This window comes from Equus asinus, chromosome 4, assembly GCF_041296235.1.
Source record: "Equus asinus isolate D_3611 breed Donkey chromosome 4, EquAss-T2T_v2, whole genome shotgun sequence".
Lineage (NCBI taxonomy): Eukaryota > Metazoa > Chordata > Mammalia > Perissodactyla > Equidae > Equus > Equus asinus.
In genome coordinates this window covers 134,691,039-134,710,665 of record NC_091793.1, presented here as the reverse complement: position 1 = coordinate 134,710,665, position 19,627 = coordinate 134,691,039, and the positions used below count along the sequence as shown (strand labels likewise).

The 19,627-nt window shown below is 44.7% G+C and overlaps 1 protein-coding gene across 6 annotated transcripts in view; it reads left to right on the top strand.

Annotated features, from left to right (window-relative positions):
• Window positions 1-19,627, top strand: part of FTCDNL1 (formiminotransferase cyclodeaminase N-terminal like) — a 146,260-nt gene that overhangs the window by 57,952 nt on the left and 68,681 nt on the right. Inside the window, exon 6 of one of the 6 annotated variants that reach the window (XM_070508308.1) lies at window positions 224-385. The exons of the other annotated variants lie outside the window; for them this stretch is intronic. Within the exon in view, the coding sequence (XP_070364409.1) occupies window positions 224-369 (146 nt within the window). The 3' untranslated portion in view covers window positions 370-385. Of the gene's footprint in view, window positions 1-223; window positions 386-19,627 lie in introns of those variants that run through there. 6 annotated transcript variants of the gene reach the window in all.

The window sequence follows — 19,627 nt, the reverse complement described above, 5'->3', positions numbered from 1 at the left end:
ATCCATCATTGTTCTGTTGGTGACTAAGCAGCATTAAATCCCATCATGTGAATTGCTATTTTTGCCAATAATAGTTAAAACTTTAAAAATATATACTTTGAAATAATACCCGCAGGTTGCAAGTGAAAAGCACTACATCTTAAGAATCTATAGGGTTTCAGAGACCCTAATAGAAAGAAAAGTATCTGATGATATATACTAATTCAGACTTCTTACATTTGAGATCTGCGGAAATACTCAAGGATTGGCTCTAACCGAACAGTGAGTGGAGGAGAACAGATAGCTCAAGTCAGGGAAGAGGAAACAACAAACAGTGATAGCAACGAACCTTGCCACTTCATCACACAGTTGGGAAATCCTGATTTTTAGCTTCAGATGAATGGCTGTAAGTACTCTTAATTATTTTATTAAGTACTCACTTATTTTATTAAGTACTCTTAATTCTCTTATTATTTTTGCTCAAATGAATATCAAACTTCTCCAGCAGTTCCCGTTAACTGGGCATGTTTTCTGTGTGTTCCGACTATGCTCCAGCTTCAAATCCTTCTTTGTTGGCATAGTGGATGCTGTGGTGAACCACTAAGATCCCCCTTTTCAGAAACCCTCAATTGCCAGCTGCTGGGACAGTTGGTCGCTGACAGCTCGCAGATAAGTTTCTCCCCAGGAGTTGCTTCCAGACAGAGGGAGATGCCTTGCCCGCGTCACGCTTCCTCCCTGGAGAGAGGCTACACAATGACGGATTGATGCATGGTACATGGCCCTGGCCTCCTTGCCTCAGTCAGGCAACTCTGAGGGAGCTTCCCAGCTCTGACAGCCGCAGTGGGTTGGCTGAGGCCTCCGTTGCAACTGCATTGCATTTAAACTCCCCCTGCCTGATCCTGCTTCCTTTACCTCTGAGAGGTGTTGTTTCTGAGAGGACTCTTCAGTAAACCCCTAGCACGCAAATCCCAGAGTCCCAGAGTTTGTTTCCCAAGGAACACAATCTACACCCAGGATCTTGGAGCTGAATCACACACTACTGGTTGGCAGCGAAGACCTCCACCACCGGAGTTAGATGGAGTACCAATAGCCCCGGCATACAGTGTTGGCACAACTCATAAACTTTACCTGGTGCTGAGCAGGGAAGGGATGTGTCTAGACAGGAATGCTCTGGTGGAGGTGTATCTCAGGCATTTGAGAATAGTGATTATAAGGATTTTGGAATCAGATTGCTGTTGCTGGAAGCCATTGATACATTGGAGCAAGACAAGATTGAGGGTAATTACTCACCAAGTGGGCCTACTTGGTAGCGTATAATAACTCTCTCATCTCCTGTAATTGAAAGGCAGAAAAGACTAAGGATCAGATCCTGAACTTAATTATAAGGGCAATGGAGCGTCAACACAGATTTAATTCCCAAACCCGAGAGGTTGGCTACACTGAGGTTGGGGCTCCGGATGGGAAAGAGTGGGACCCTGAAACTTGGAATGGGAACGTGTGTCATGGTGCACTCAAAAATCTTGAATCCCCAGATTCACTTGAACTCTTTAGGCCAGCAGAAGTGGTCCACTCTGCCCTGTCAAAGGCTGGCATTCCCTCCCTGCTTGAACATGATGCAACACCTTCTTTTTTGCACACAATATGCGTCTCATTCAGAATACACCCTGCCTGCCCGCAGGCTACCAGACCAGTAACTCAGGTGATTTACAATATAACATGGCCAGGGAGCTGCTGGGCCTGCTGAGGGAGGAGAGGAATTGTATTCTGAAGGTGCTGCAGGACCAGCCAACACGACCAAGCAGTTGTTCTGCTAACATGTAGCAGAGCCCAAAGGTCCCAGCATCTGTTTGGTCCAAGAGAGACATAGAGATTGGAATTATGAGTGTGGATGTGGCGATGGATGGGTCTTCTGTATGCAATGATTATGCCAGGCCTAGATAATTGGCAAGAGCACTTATATAATTATTCAGTAAATTTGGGAAGTTTAGAATCCTTGGCATACCAAATAACTTCTAGAATATGTTTCACTCCAACTTTATATTTCTAGTCTTGAAATTTTACTTGAGTGAACATTAACAAAGTCTTTTGCTCAGATGATTTAGCCAAGTTACACACAAAAAAATTCGTTCGCTGTGTAACTACGATTTGAATATAGCAGTGGATATTTCCATTGGCTTTCTCTTCCCTTAAATAATGAGGAAAGCAGGGCTATGTTAAGTCTTTGTTTTACTGTCAATCTTTGCATTCATGAACTTGGGGAGATACCTTTTAAGACAAAGCAAAGATTTCAGTTGGAATCTGATGAAAAAGTACGTGAGCAAGTGATCCTTCTTAGCAAAAATGTCCTGGTGATGATCACTTGATACTCCACTGATATGTCCACCGATAAACGCTTCCCTGAGCCCTTCTGCACACGCCTCAGAGATCATCGCAGTCAGTAGAAATTGCCTGTCACAAGAATTTGCAATTACACTAGAATGTCATCATTTCAGGAAACTATAAAGCAACGAACATGTTTACTTTCAGCCACAAAGGAAAAAAAATATCCTGTGAACCAGATTTTCTTGGCAGTTTGAAGCATTTATTAGAAAATCTGTAATTTCTTTTTGTAATCCCACACCCAGTGGGCATCTCTTTTAGTGGAGGTATGTCAAGCCTGGAGAATTATATGGTACATTCTGAACTTGCTTTGCTGGGAAAATAAGACTCATGACTTAATTTATAGGCTTGTTGAGTTCTTCAGCCTGCTGGCTCCCTGGAAGGAGGAATTAAACTCTCGTTATGACTTAAAGGGACCTGAAGTGCTCTCAGGTGCCCTCCGACACTCGGAATGGAGGGCACTGGATTTCAACACTGGCATTTTACCTTAAGTAATGTGTCATACAAAAAGGTTCTCTGCAGAGTTAGAGCCTACATGGGAGCTTTCTGAGTAACCCCTCTGGGTGGAGGGTGTCTCTATTTTTCTGCATTTCTACTGTGTTTCCAGTTTTTTATTTCTCCTCACCTAGAAACACACTAGCTTTTATGTGGTTGGTCCCTCAAATGTGCTCTCAATATGGAAGGAATAAGAATCATTTGATGTGTTAGAGAGATAAGGCCCGGCTCCCCTCTAGACCTGGAAATGGACCGGCTGGCCACATTCCAGTTGCTGCTGTGATGTCCTGGGTTACTCTCCATTGTTTATCATGGTGGCTTCAAATGGACTTCCTGTTTAAGTGGCAGGTGTCTGCAGTTTCACTCAAGTAGGATTTAAACTTACTTTGGTTAATATTTCTTCCTCTTTGTTCACTACCTCGATCATTATCTTTTCTTATCCACTAAACTGAGTAAAATCTGCATTCCCTTTTGTAACAGTCTGACTCCATTTTTGATGGGTAATTGCCAGCATCTTTTAAGTTTCTCCCTTCCTTCTTCCCCTTGTGCCCCACATCTAGACATCCAGGATAAGGAAGTCTGGATGCTTCTTCCTCTGGTACTGACAAGAGTTCAAACCACGCACAGCCCTGCCTGTGTGGGAACCCTCACTCTGGCCGTCCCCCCCGCTAAAAACCGCAAGCCGGTCCCTTTTCCAAACTCTCTCAGGCCATTTTTGCATGTGCTTTGGAGCTGCCCTGCTCTCCCCAGAAAGCTTCATCACGTAAGTGTGATGGTTAGTTTTTGTCTCAACTTGGCTAGGCCACAGTATCCAGATATTTTGTCAAACATTTTTCTAGATGTTTCTGGGAAAGTCTTTTTTAAATGAAATTAACATTTAAATCAGTAAAGTTTGAGTAAAGTGGATTACTCTCCACTGTGTGAGTGGGCCTCAATCGAATTGATTGAAGGCCTTTGTAGAAAAAGACTGACCTCCCTTCAAGAAGGGGGAATTCCGCCAGCAGACCGCCTTCAGACTTGAACTGCAGCATCAACTTTTCTGTGGGGCTCCAGCCTGCCGGCCCACCTTGCAGGTTACAAGGTTGTAGGAGTAGTCAGGGGGATGTGACCCACAGGGAGCCATGGAGATGGTTACTAGAACATAGCAAGGGAATCTCTCAGTCTATTATAATGAAAAGAAATCAAGAAGGCTAGGGCAGACATGTCCCCCAAAGGTCACAATCCCTTACCAGTATCTGGACATGAGCCAGTTCTCAGACCTGGAAAGAGGGGCTGGAAGGACCCACAACACCATGGCCAGTATGGCAATGGCTCCTCTGTATTTTTCCCAAAGAGACCTGTGGCCATTTACTCATTGACACTTAATAAGCCCTAACTATGTGCCACACCTTGAGAATGTGACCTTTGTTCTCAGGGACTCTGCAGGGAAAGCAAGAGTTAAGTTCTCTGGAAGAGGAGGTCCAAGGTGTTACAAGATGATTTCGTTATCTAATTCTGCTGTTTAATTGTAGGTGGCATTCTTTTAAGATCTAAACGGCATAAAACTTGATTCTCTACATGAAAATTATAACATTGCTCCCTGTCCTTGGGTAATGCAGAAATATTCCATAGCCCAGAGTTTGCAAAGAATCTTTTCATTTAATGAGCTAAATGACCATGCATGATACATTTAAATTATGACTTATACTTTTCTCATTTACCGTTTTTGTTCTTTTATACCGTAAGAAATTAATGAGGCTGAGAGTCTTAAACCGTGTTTTATGTATTTAAAATAATTATGATTAAAGGCCTTTTACACATGTGTATTTATCATGAATTCTTGTTCAAAGAACTATTTTTCATGGTTCAAGAAGCAAAATTAATTTAAATCGTCAGCTAATGCACAGTTCTCAATTCCATGAGTCAACTGGATGCTGCTGACATTTTTATGTGGAGTCTCCTTTAATGTAATAAAAGCGTTGCACTAAATGATGTGTATAATATGGGAAGGGGTGGAACCCTCATTGTCTGAAACCCATGCTGCCGTGCTCCAGGTCGTGTTGTGGGCCATGGCCCTCCATCGTCCTCATCGTCTCTGTTGTCCTGACGTTGACTGTGGGACGGAAGTGAGTGGCATAATAAAGTGGTAATCTTGACATTTGTGTCTGGTTAAATGGCAGGTGACTAATGCACCTGCCTCTCATTCTCCATCAGAGCAGGGAATAAATTCACTATGTCCTGTCTAGGATCTCTAACACCTGGTAGTCAGAGGATTGAGTGGAAGTCAGCTCCTTCACTGTGCACAAGCACTGTGAGCTTGCCTCTGGTCTGAATATTCAGATCTCCATGTTCCACCTTGAAAGGGGCTGGATTTCATGGCAGAGTAAGAGCTCACGGCCCTGGGCGTGTGGTTTTCCCTACGTGTGCGGTTTTCCCTACGTGTGCCTCTGCCAACAGCCGGGTGCTCCTTGTAGGACCGAGTGTGTAATTATGAATATCTTAAGTGAGGATAGTTGATCCCTTTTCTATTCAGCATGTAGCAGTGAGTGAAGCTGCAGACAATGGCTAGACTACTCTTTGTGTTAGCCTGAATTTATCTGGGAATATTGAAGCAAAGAGCCACAGGGCTCTAGTCTTCCCTCCCAGATATGCAGAGAAGGATAGAATCCAGGCTCTGTCTGGGTGGGGAATTTTTAAAGTGGTAGGCACAGGAATGATGTCTGAATAGGTAACAGCTCTGGGGGGTTCAGTAAAATTGCGTTTCTCTAGGAGGAACAAATATATGCTGTTTCCGAAAGGGAGGGAATGTACTAAGGATCCAGGTATGAAGAGGTGAATTTTTTGCTAATGAGACACAGAGATACAAAAAACTAGTATCGGAAGCAACACAGAATGTTGTAAAAAATCTGGCTTTGGGACCCAGCTTTGCCACCTACTGACTGTGACATGTCGAGCTGCGAGCATCTCTCTAAGCCCCAGTTTTCTCATCACCACGAGGGAGGTACTGGGCCACATTATCCCCTTGATTCCTTCTTACTCTATCTGTGATCCTGTGACATGCTCTTAAGATTTCGGGTGAATATGCACTCACACCTGCTCAAGGTGGGGGAGGGTAATCTCTACAGTGTAAGAAAGACCCTTATTGAGTGCCTGATACTCAGCCCACACAAGACTGAAGTGAAGTGTGTTATCGATTGTACTGACAATGCTGAGGAGACGGAAAGGAGGCTGAACAAGAGGACAGAGTGTGAGCTGTAGGTTACAAGTCTAAAGTACATCAGATGGAAGATATCAGTGTAGAATGCACGAGTATAAAGGTGACAGTTGAGCTAAAATGCAAGTGGAGATTTAGAGGATAGCTAGGATTTCGATGGGTGGTGAAAGGATTAAGAGGGGGACTCAGGCTCCTGGCAGGAAATAGATGACTCGGTCAAACTGGGTAGTTGAGAAGAGTTTAATAAAGAGGACAAGTACACAGGTGTAGCGGAGGCTTAGGTGAAGGAACAGAGATGACACAGTGCCCTGGGCTAGCGACCGTGGGGAGCCATTACACCCTAGGCCTGAAGAAGCAAGGGGCTGGAGTGGTCCCCACAACAGCACGTGACTGTCTGAAAGAAAGGGAAGCCTTCAGCAGAGGGGTTGATGGAAGCCAACCCCGCTGCAAGCCGGCAACCAGGAAGCGGGTGTCAATACCCAAGTCTCCTTCTCCTCCCACCTTCTGGAGCCCCTGCCTGGCTAAATTCAACCAGAAGATCCGTCAAGGTCAGCTTCCCGGGACACAGGCGGGAAGTGGTGAAAAGTGAATCGATAGAAGCAAGTGGAAGATACTCAGCAGAGCAGGGCCCGTGAGCACTCACATATATACAAATGGAAACCAGAAGAACGGTGGGAACTCTCTGTGGAGTCTTGAAAGTCAGGGAGGGGAACTGCACTCATACGGCCACAGAGCAGTGGCCCTGGACTGCGGGGCCTCGGTGGATTGCTCAAAGGGTTTGGGGATGTGTGAGAGAGCCTGGAGAACACTTCCGAGCCTCCTGGCCGTGGTGAGAGTGCCCACCATGCACGACTATTCAGACCTTCTCTTTCTGGAGGAGCAAACTCTTCTCCTTCTTACCCCCTGTCTCAGGAGCCAAGTGTGTGCTAAGCAGATAAGGAATCCTGGAGCCTCAGCAAATATAATAAAAGCAGAATTCTCACTCTCCACATCAGAATGAGCCCCAGGGCTCCCTGGCACACCTGTGGTCCCCCGAGGGCCTGCCTTCTCTGCCTTCTCCTACCACGCTAACTACCCCGCCGTTACAGCCAACCATCCTTCTTCTTTACCTGCTCTTCTCTCTGATTTCCAAATGAGAAAAGCTGATCTCAAATGGGGAAATGGAAAAACCTGAAAGCTTACCTTCTTCCCGATTTGGCAGTGGGCCGGTGAGCTAGTGGGGTTGTAGATTCTTCCTTCTGAAGGCTTGGAGATGACTGGAAAAAGGCTTTTCTTTGTCTGGAAAGTGGTAAATGTAATAATGTATGGAAACACAAAATGACGTAGAGGAACTCTTTACCACCCCTTTGGTTCTGAGATAATTTGAGACGGGGTGTATGCTATTCTTATGGCAGTGTAAGAACTTGGTGTTCAGAATTTTTCAGGCCGGCCCCGTGGCCGAGTGGTTAAGTTCATGCGCTCCGCTTTGGTGGCCCAGGGTTTCACCTTGTTCGGATCCTGGGCACAGACATGGCACCACTTGTCAGGCCATGTGAGGCGGCGTCCCACATAGCACAACCAGAAGGACCCACAACTAGAATGTACAACTACATACTGGGGGCGCGTCGGGGAGAAGAAGAAAAATAAAAAACAGAAGATCGGCCACAGATGTTAGCTTAGGTACCAACTTAAAAAAAAAAAGAATTTTTCTGCATGCAAATATATGAACCAAATAACAATGCAATCTTTTATGTAGGATTGATGTTTGGTTTTGTTAAGAATCCAAACTTCCAGAATATATCCTGGAATCAACATAATTCATTCCTGTGTTTTACACTTCTTTCCATCTCCTCAGAGGTCCACCTCTGCTGAGAACACGCATAGCGAGACGCAGGGCCCTCTGCTGTGTGCGTCGGATCTTGGTTGCCAAGCCCAGAAAATGAGCCACGTGTTAAATATACCCGCCTCAGGTTGAACAGAACTCCATGAACATTGTCAATTCACTGAGAAGTCCCTTAGTTTGGAAGTGTCCTTTTAATTCATCACAATAAAATGGGGGCAGTACTTATCTGGAGGTTTTAAAAGTTAGATTGCGCAAACATTGCAAATGCAGTTCTTCCATTGTCCGGCGGGGTTGAATGCGTACCAGTGGGTAAAGTTGGTTCTCAGCAAGCTGTCTCAAGTGGAGCACCGCCATCTCAAGAGGGGTTCAAGGGGAGGCTGCCTGGCTGCTGGGAGGTTACAACCTGCGAGGACGCAGATGCTGAAAGAACGGGATCCAGGGCTTCTGCGCCCGGCTTCCCAGGACTCCCTGAGAACTGAAATTGATAAGATCGTTCACGAATCCGCGTGGAAACCATGGTGCCCAGTGTGGAAAAGAATCTGAGTTTCAAGTACTTTATGTTTCTTCAAGATTATTTGGCACTTTTCTCAGAAATTTTTATAGAAAATAATTTTGACTTGACAAACTTCTCCCCTTTGCCCCTGGCACTGTGATCTTGATCGAATATAACCACTTTACATTGGAGTTCTGGATCAGTAGATCCTATTTATAGCAAAATTGGTTTGATCTGAAAACTTAGTAGCAACTGTCAACATTGCTTTGCTTTCTCTTCCCTCCCCCTCCTCCAGTAACTACAAATATTAAATATTTGTAAGGCCTTTTCTTACGTTGCTCCCCACACATTTCAGTAAATCATTATTGTCTAGACACCAAAAGAAAGTCGGAAACCATTGCTGGAAGTGAAGATTCTTTAGGGATTTTTCTTCAATAATGGAGCAATTAAATAGGACGTATTATTGAACAGTGGAAAGTACTTTCTTTCCAATCTGCACACTTAGCAGACGCGTCATTAACCGTCAAGTCAACGCTTAAGTTCAGGGCCACATACACTGAAATAGCACTGTTTTGTACACAGATACATGATCTTTCTTTGGAAGATACTTAACACTTTAGGCAGAAAATGATATAGTGAATTCCATATCAAAGCCACCATTTAGTATGTTGCGATTATCTACATATTTATGATACTTAAATCGTATAGCAGGAACGAAATTATTAAAGGATAACAACAATCCTTCTCATTTAATCCATAGATACATCCTGAAGCCGTTAGGAATTCTAACTTGCCAGAGTTCACCTGCAAAGGGGGGCAGGTGTCGCTGTCCACAGGATGATGTGGTGACGAGGCCACCAATGGCTCAGTTCAGTTTACAGTTTGTGCATCCTGTCAGCCTGAAGTTAGGTAAACTTTATGGATGTTTATTTGTGGGGATGCACAGAATTGTTTCAGAATGTGTGCACCAAGTAAAGCTTTTAATATTGCTAAAATTGTGCTGTTTCAAAATCACAAAATTTTGTACTTTGTGCAATTTCAAATTTGCGTTTATCGCATCACCTTATTGTATGAACAGCATTTCCACCTACTCGCCATTTTCAGGAGGGTTTCACATTCTTTGTGTGTTCTTGGTTGAGGATGGGAATAAGGGGTGTGAGGAAAACTGCCGAGAGAGAAGCTGAATTGACATGGAAAATGGTCTGTGCGTGTGCGTGCGGTGTGTGGGTGCACGTGTGTGGCGTGTGTGTGTGCGTGTGTGGACCTGGAAGTAGAAAGAGAAACAAACGGAGCAGGGCGGAGAATGAGAAGGAGACCCAGCGGCGGGCAGGGGAACCGCAGGGCTGAAGTCTCAGGGGAGACAGAAAAGAGACGCTGTGTGGGACTCACGGTGGGATTTCCTTGTTGTCTCCTTTCCAAGAGACTCAAGTAGAAACTCGTTATTTTTTAAAATAGATTTTATTTTTTTAGAGAAGTTTTAGGTTTGCAGCAAAATTGAACAGAAAGCACGAGTTCCCATATACCTGCCCCAACACACCGGCAGCCTCCCCACTACCGATATCCTGCGCCAGAGTGGGGCATTAGTCGAGGGACCCACCTTGGCACACGACTGTCACCCAGAGTGCGTCGTTTGTGTGGGACTCACGCTTGGTGGTGTACATTGTATGGGTCTGGACAAGAGCCCAATGTCATGTATCTACCCTCACACTGTTATACACAGTCGTTTCACTCCCCGAAAAATTCTCTGTGTTCCGCCTATTCCTCCCTCCTCATGTTATCATTGAATGCGTCTTGTTGTCGAATGTTTGGGACTGGATCTGGCTGATCTGAGTGCTGAGATGGGAGTAAGAAGGCCTGGATGGATGCAGCTTCCGGAGGTGGGCTGTTTCACATGAGTGACACTGGGGCCTCTTGTTGGGCCCTTGGACCACTCACAGCTGTGCTCAGGTGATGCAGAGCTTCCCCAGAGCTGTGTGTCCAGGTCAGAGAAGCCTCAGGGCTGGGCCTGGGCCGGTCTGGATGCTAGCAGGGGGGGTGGGGAAAGTGGGCACCAGGGAAATTGGCGTGGCACAGGGTCCTTGAAGGTCCCATGTATACACAGAGCTGTCACAGCAGAAGGTACGTCTGGATTCCAGGTCTCACATGCCTAGGTCCCTAGGAACGTTTTCTTTCAGGTATCCATATGAAGTTCTCCTCCAGTCAAATAAATGGCAGACAGACTTCTCTGGGCCCTGGAAGCGGATATCTTCAATATCTCTGTATGCCAAATGACCATAGATGCTGTTTCCTGTACCCTGTACCTACGGAAAAGTCTGCTTATGAGACAGAAAGGGGAGAGACCACACTTATGGAAAAGTCTGCTTATAAGATAGAAAGGGGAGAGAATCTGGCTAAATAATCAATCTGTCTTAAGAATATTACATGTGTTAGAATGTGTTGGAGGGCCCACCCTGGTGGCCTGGTGGTTAAGTCCGACGTGCTATGCTTTGGTGGCCAGGTTCGTTTCCCGGGTGCAGACCTACACCACCCATGTGTCAGTCTGCCAGTGGCCATGCTGTTGCAGCGGCTCGTATACAAAAAGAGGAAGATTGGTAACAGATGTTAGCTCAGGGCAAATCTTCCTCAGCAGGAAAAAAAAAGAATGTGTTGGAAACCAAGGCACTGAGGGAGCTGAAGCATGAGTGTCAGCACTGCATGAGACTGTGGGATTAATCTAAGTTGCAGCATGGTACATGGCTGAGAGATGGCTCCCAAAGCCAGGTCTGCTGCTTTGTCATCTGTGTGACTACGGGCAGGTTACTTAACTTCTCTGTGCCTCATCTGTAGAATGGGGTTGATAATAGGGCTTACCTCAAAGGATTTTGTGAGGATTAAAGAGTGTAATTTGTAGTAATTTAGTGATGTTTTCAGTAGTGTCTATCCTACTGGACATTGCTTGACACATGGTGTGTGCTCTGGCACTATTTATTAAATAAATACGCCACCCTTGTCATGTAACATGTGAGGAAAGATCTCTTAGACATAATTTACTTTGAATTTTCCTAGAGGTTTCTCCAGTCTGACCATAAAACCTTGTATTCATGAAGTCACATGAAGTCAGAAATTTTGAGATTTTTCTAATTATTTCTCAGCATTGCATAAGGCTCTTTCCTATGGAATGATCTCGATGTTCAAATTTTCACGTTGCCCCATCCCTGGATAGGACCACTGGAAACAAGAAGGGAGCAGCAGTGGGCAAGTGGACGGTTGGGGAAAGGTTAAGAGGAAGCTGGAAGGATGCTGAGGAAATGAGGCGCCGTTATTTCTTCTCTAAAGACCACCAGTGCACCTTCAGTTGGTGGGGGATACATAAAAATATTGAAAGCAGGGAACTTCCTGTCCCTTCCCACCTTGTGACATTGTACAAGACTTGTTTTGTAGCTTAAGGATGCAAATCACCCACAGTGCAAGAGGCTCTGCAAAATTCAGTACAAACTGGACGTCATGCTGAGGAGAGTGTGAATATCCCAAACCGCAGATGAGCGCCCAGCAATAAGCCTGGCTTTCCTGCAGGGCCGGTAGAATCCGCCTCGTTAGTAAGGGTGAAGCCCTGGCGATCACGGGAGGGTTGTCATCTCTGCAGGATGTCTCGGTAATTGTGGTGCCTTAGAGCTAGATGGGCCCCTAGCAGCACGTTTTGGTTAGAAGACACCGACGTCTTATTACTCAGAACTAGCTGTGCTGAGAACGCCTGTCACCCTTTCACTTTTCTGGCACCTCTTCTTTGAGGGGAACATGCATCTAGCGACTATTGTGTGATCTCTCTAAACGATATTACACAGCAGAAAATATTAAGGTTGACCCCAAATATGTGCATTTATGTGAAAACCAAACCTTGCATTTTACAGGAATGATATTCTACTTTACGGTTTCCAGAATATTGTTACATTATCTCATTTGATTGTTATATGTAACGCATTAAGATGATGTGTTATTGTTATGTGATCCATGTAACTGTATATAATATGATATAATATTAACAGGATTGTTTTCTTACCCCAGGTTTAAGGATGAGGCACCTGAAAGTCAGAGTGTCTAATATCACACAGTAAAGGGTAACCTTGTGATAACTCAGTCCCTCCTTTAGTTATTCATTCACTCACTAAACATCCATCGAGAGAGGAACTAGTCTAAGTTCTGGGGAGAGAGAACAGACCCAGAAGACCCCGCTTCTCCCGGAGCTGCCCTCTCAGTGGGGGAATGACAGGCAGTAAAGAAACACCCGAGAGATAATGTGAGATGGTAAAAAAACGGTAAGAAGAAAATAAAGTGGGTGAGGAGACAGAGTGTCTTTCGATTGGCTGGTGAGGGAAGGTCTCTTTGAGACGATGATAAGTGATCTGAGGCTTTGGAAAAGTCGGAACCGGCCACGTGAAGACCCTGGGCCTGAGCACTCCGCACAAAGGGAATAGAGGGTGCAAAATCCTGAGGCCAGGACTCAGCTGTGTGCCTGAGGAATGGAAAGGAAGAAGCCAGGGGGGCTATGGTGCAGCAAATGAGGATGTCAGGGCTGGAGATTTTACCCTACCTACGAGCTCTTAAATGAGCCGATTCCTATTTCATGGCTGCTGAAGAAGACCTGAGACTCCTGGGGCAGGCTCAGCATAGCAGGCAGCACAAGCATTGTGTTTGTGTTGGTTCCTTTTGTTCCCCAAAACTCACAGGCAACATAGACGGTCAGGTGGATGCTGCAGACTCAGCGGGTGTGTGTCCAGCCTAAGACCCCTGAGCTGGGGAAGCCGTGCTTTCTTTATAGCCAGAGAGAAGCAGGACTGCTCTTTGTCCTGGAGAGAGACATTCTCTCACGACCGACTTGGTCCAGAGCACCCGGAGGTCTTGCATGCTCAGCATGGCCGGCAAGCATGCACAGGATGTCAGGTCTGGGGCAGGCGGCCGCTCCAAACCGCGCCTGAGCGGCAGAGGGTGCAGAGGCAGCCTCGAGATTTGCAGCACCTGATCTGGTCCTGGCCAGGATCTATTCCCAGATGGCAAGGGACTTCCTTTACCAGTTGCTGGCTTTATATCAGTATTCACAGATACCGAAAGGCTTCTCATTACTCTGTGCAGAGAGCAGTTAGGGTCCTGGCAAGAAACTGATGGTACTTTTATGGGATTGAGTGAAAAGCGTTTCATGTGGGGACAGTTATAGAGATATGAGCTGGGTCCAGCACACCAATGATGGATGATGAGGGACTCAGAGACTACTGTTTCCTGAGTCCAGTGAGAGCTTGGAGCCTCAGAAGAGGGCCTGCCAGATAGCCAGTGGCAGCAAGACAGCGAGGAGGCAGCAGGATGCATGTGGGACGTGGAGGAGAAATGCCTGCCTCACTTTCACCTCCATGTCCTAATCTCTCCCGCCTTGTTTCCTCCTGCACAAGCTTGACAGAAGCCTGCAGACGAGGGAGCCTGCCCATCGTGGACATCAGTGTCCAGGGGCCAGAGCAGGGCAGGGGAAAATGGAGGAGAGATCTGGGAGGGTGCTGGAGAATAAGCAGCGCACTGCATCACTTTATTCTCCTTTAAAGTAGATTAGTAGGAAATTACTCCATATCCACAATTATTAAATTCTAATAAAAGACCGTGTTTACATTGTAAAAGAAGGTTTTCCCCATAAATCTTCTTTAAATTCACTTTAAAGATATACAATGAAAAGCATTCAACTCTATTTTTCAAAAATAGTTTCCTTATAAAATTGGGCTGACTCACGCATTTGCATACAAGGTGCTAAAGGCATCAGTGTTTGTTCTGCTTACAGGCAGAAAGGAGCCCCGGCCTAGGAGACAGGAAAGCTGGATTCTGGTGGCGAATTTCTCATTGACTGGTTATGAAATGAGAGGGTTGTTAATGTCTCTAAACTCTTTCTGGTTCACTGCTGTGTTTAAATACTGCATTTGATCAAGAAAGCAGGACTTTCTCTTATGGGGCAAAGTTGATTGAACTTTGTAATTAGCTTTGCTTTACTCTTTACTTTTTAGTATACATTTTGTTTTCTTTTCAATTCTTATTTAATTAAGGTTCTTATATCTATCCCTGGGAATTCTTGTTTATTCAGATTTCTCTATATCTTGGTCAAAACTGATCCAGATTCATACATGATATAAGTTCCTCTTAATTTTTAAAGATGATATACAAAATTGAACAAATACAGAGGGATTGACACAAATCTGTAGTTTTTCTGTTAGAATGGAAGATGATATTAACTCTCACTGTCGCTCTTCAATCTAGATCCGCCTCTGTGCCCAGTGTAATTACAAGCTCTCCACATGCACGATTATCATCGGAGCCGATGCATTCTGCTAGAAGGGGGCAGTCATATTATTTATGTTCACACACTGATGCTGCTGGAACTGGGGTCCTGCAGATTCACTTAAATCCAAGCCTTTGGAACATTTTGAAGAGAATTTGTTTTATCAGGTCTCTAAACTTTTACTTTAAAAATAAAGAGCTTCTCATAGCCACCGTGATATTTAAACACAGGAAATTTCATGTAAGTCATTTGTCTTAAACTGACATGTGGAAGTAATTATTAACTAGTTCCTTAGGGGACACAGATATGCATGCTTCTCTTTATTTCTTTGGTCAGATTTACTAAGCGCCCTGGTTTTCACACTCAGACAACTCTGGCAGGAATCGTAGTGTGATGAAGCTCAGTGAAAAGACTCTGGGGTTGACTGGCCCAGTTCCTGCTTTGGCAGGTTAGGAACTGAAGTCCAGGGAGGCTCAAGACAGCACAGCTGGATGGTGCCCAGGCTGGGTCTAGAACCCAGCTCTCCTGGCTAAAAATATAGTCTCACAAATAGTACATGTGTAAGCTTCTTGCAAAAAAACAAACGACAAACGAAAGCTACAGTCTTCCTTGACTGCTGTGCGCATCCCAATATCCTTCCCAGAATAACCACTGTCATCAACTGGTGTGTATTCTCCAGCCATTTTGCTGACTGTTTATACATATGCATACACATGTATATGTAGATATGTGTGTGTGGAAATAAATGATATTGTTCTGTAGTTTTTTAAAAAACTACATAAATAAAATTATACTTTACATTTGGTTCTCTGATATGTCTATCTTGGATATTTTTCTGGATTGGCACGTACCTACCTCAGTCTTGTAAACTGCTGGCTAATTTCCTAAAATATAAATAAGCCATGGCATGTGATGGACATTTAGATTATTTCCATTTTTCCTCCATTACAAACAACGTTATGACACAGTACCTCTCAAAGTTTAGTGAGCATCAGAATCGCCAGAGGGGCTTGTGAAAATAAATCCCTGGGCCCCACCCCCAAACACTCTGATTCGGTAGTTCTGGGGTGGGGCAACCAGCCCCTTTCTAACAAGCTCTCCAGGAATGCTAATGCTGGTGGTCCAAAGACCGTACTTTGAGTTGCACTGCTGTCATGAATGTCACCGCATTGGCATCCTGTGTACATTTGTGAATGTTCTCGTGTGGGAGCAGGAGGAGGAGGTGGATATGAAGAAGGATGTGCTGGGTCATAGGGCGTGTGCATTTTAAATCTGTAGACACTGAGAAACTATCCTCCCAAGTGGCCATCCTGCTTCGTCTCCTTGCCTGTCCCCACGCGGTGCATGAGGTGGCAGGGCACCTGTTTCCTCACATGCTCACTGCCTCCGACGTAAACAGTCTTTGGTTTGTCCCCAGCACATTTGGTGGGAATGCTATCTTGCTTTTCCCTGATGACTAGTGAGGTTGATGATCGTTTCTTAACAAATGGGCCATCTGAATCTCCTCTTCTGTGAGTTGCATATTATACCTTCTGCATGTTTTAAAAATAGGTTGTTGGTTTGTTTTTCTCATTAATTAATAGCAACTTAAAAAAATATATTTTGGATATTAATTCCTTGCCTATTTTATATGAAATGTTTTGCCCAATGCTCTTCCTTCTATACAACATGGTTATTACTTTACTCCTAGTTTTATAACGTTACCTGAATGGAACTGGTCCTCTGAGGATCATAAAAATTCCAAGTAAAATGTTATTTTCCTTTTGGAACCTCAGTCCAAATCCTGTGGCCACACTGCTAAATGCTGGCTAGCGAGCAACAAATTGTGAGAACCCAAGACAGGAAGGGGCGGCAGACTCCCCAGCCCTTTTAGCCAGAGGAGATTCCACCACGCAGGAGCGCCCTGGCCCGATCCAGGGGAATAAGACTCACATATGTAGTCGAAATAAAGCAACCTCCATCTTGTCAAAAAGGAATTTCTGTAAGCTCCTGAGTAAAAGTTCTTTTAAGCCACTTTGACATAGGATTATTCTCTTTTGACATATTATAAACATTAAAGAAAATTTAATGCCCATCTGGACAGTTAGTTTTTGCCAATTGCTACCACCACCAGCTGCAAAACTACACTGACTACAAGCCATCCAGCTGCCATGCGTACCCGGTGCCAAGAGAGAGCAGGCTGCCAACGCTGCTTCAAGTGGCTGGGCTGGTTCGCAGCCAGGATTTGAGGGAGGATGTGCTGTGAAACACAGTAGTCACGACTCGGAGTTTCAATGAGTGTTATTTGTGTTTGCTTTTTTTTCTGGTCATCTACTGTGGGAGGCTGCTGGGGACACCATCCTTTTCCTGGAAATGGCAGCAAAACATGTTGATCCTTCTTCCTCTGCCTTTTATGTACTTGCTGGCATCCTTTGCACTCACATTCTGCTTGCATGCAGTCATTAGCTGGAACCGCCTGGAGCTGCAGAAAATGGTGTCGTCTCTCCAAGACTGGGTTTCCCCAGCTCCTAATCTCTCTCCCCATCCCTAACAGCACCCCTTAATTTTTTTTTTTGGTCCCTATTTGTTTTGCATTTATTTTCTCACAAAATAGCAAAAAGAAACTGCTTTCTCAGCTAGTGTTTTCCTAGACGCGTTCTTATATTTGTGCACTTGGGTTCCGAATACTCCTGTATGGATATTTGCCCTAAACAAAGGGAGGCCTCTTCTTCCTTCCCTTTAGGAGCAAGTAGTTTTCCAGTTCAGGAGATAAATTCTCAGCGGCATCTCTGGGAGACTGTACTAGTGGTCACCAACGGGTCCATTTTCTTTCCCAGTCGTGCTTTTCCCTGCGGGTGGATTGATCATTGATCTGCTCTTTGTTGAAGTCAGGAGAAGCCACGTGACTTGCTTTGACCAATCAAGTGTGGATGATGATGTGTGGAACTTCCACACAGTAGTTTTAAGAGCCAGCTTGTGGTTTGAAATGTATTCTTTCCGTCTGCCAGAACAGCAATGCCCAGACAGAGACTGCCCCATCAGCCTAGGTCCTGGAGTGAAGCCGTGGAAGAGTACAACAGCTGCCCTGGATGGACATGCAGTGCTAGCATAAACAAAGAGGGATATTTGGGAGTATTTGTTACTGAAGCATAGCCTACCCTATTGTGACTGATAGGATAGCCTTTCATTTGTAGGTTTCTACGATAAAATCCTCTAACATGTTGAGATTAATTAGTAGACCTGGAATAAGGAATCTGAGAAAGTGACCCCTAAAAGTAGACAGTGCTGCTTGCCTGCTGGTGTGTATCTATCCAGGTTAACTTAAGATCTTAGCGTATGAGAAATTTCAGCCATCTTACAGCTCTTCTAATTAAGCCTTGTCATTCTGCACATAGGGAGACTGCAGCTCAGAGATGTTAAGTGACACACTTTAAGTCAGCCGGCTGGTTGGTGGGAGAACGTGGCCCTGACCGGAGGAAGCCGGCTCCTCCCACTCCCACGCTCTTTCAACTGTGCCTTCTCCTGAGGTTTTTGGCTCACTCAGCATCAGGAAAAAGATGAGAGAAGATTCTTAAATAAAAGTTTTCTATCATTTCATTTAAAATATTTTTGAAAAGGGTGAACATGTCGAACTTTAATCTGCCCACTTTAAACCCCAGACTGTGTCCCATTCTCTGTACTGCGGCGTCACGTTGAGGACACTTAATATCACCAAATGAAACGCATGTTGAGAGAAGGACATTTCCTAGAAAGGATGAGTATAAGAGGTTTTTCTCTTACGCACTGTTCCAAAATATCCACCTTCGTGATCTTCTTCATTTTACCATACAGTTAAGAATTCACTCCTGGCATCTGTTTTTCTAAATCAGTCATGTCTAATTTTATTTTAGAGTGTTCCACTCACTTCCTGGATAACAAGCCTTCTTATTTGGTAAGGTATTACTCCTTAATCATAACAAAAGCTGATATTTCTATTCACTATTACTAAAGCTCTGTTCAAAGTCCTTTCTCTCTCTCTTTACACGCTTAGTCCTCACAGCAAACGTGTGGTGCACTAGTACCATTCCTCACTTACAGATGAGGAAATGGAGGTACAGAAAGGTTAAGTAACTTCCCCAGGTCACACAGTTAGTGAGAGGCGAGCTGGGATTTGTACCCAGCCAGACTAGCTATACTGCTCCTGGAATGACTATAGCACTGATCATGATGACAGTGACAATAGCAGCATGGCAGCCATGTCATCATCACTGAGTAACCGCCACGTGCCAGCACCATGTGTCACTTTGCGTTCATTTGTGATCCCTAAAATATGTATTACAATAACTTAGGAAGTTGAGGCTTAAAGACATTAAATGACTTACTCAAGGTCACATAAATGGTGAACCTGAAGTTCAAAGCCAGATCCGTCTGCCTTCCATGTCTGTCCTCCCTTCACTTCGTCGTGCTGCTTTTCTTTTTCATGCCGTCTCTATGAAAAAGCAGTGTGACAGAGTAAGGACATTGTTTCTAGCAAATGTTTACTGCTTTAGGTATAAAATACACTAAGCAGAATAAGAGCGAGGTCCTCAGGAGTGGAAACTGACTCTGAGCGGAATCAATGGCAACCTCCTCCTGGAGGAAGCGATGAAGGGCAAACAGCCATTGGACGGAATTTAGACCAGGTGCCCATGACACCTCCTTTCCCCCGTCTCCGTGGAGCTAGAATCCTCACAATTTTTCTCGAGGAGAGTTGCTGTTGTTCCCCTCTTTTTGCAATGTGAAATAAGGTACAGATCATTGATGTGCTCAGGCTGGCTAGCTCTGCCATCAGTTGTGGGGTCAGTAGTAAAACCAGGGTCCTTGTACTCAGAGATCATATTCTATATGATGGATTTCACAGTTCTGACGATCTGGGAATGTCTTTTGCAGAGATTTCCAAAGGCTGACTAGAAGTTTCTATCACTAAAAGTGTTGAAACTGGTTTTTAAAAAGAAATACTAGGAAAAAATATGTTTTTAAGTT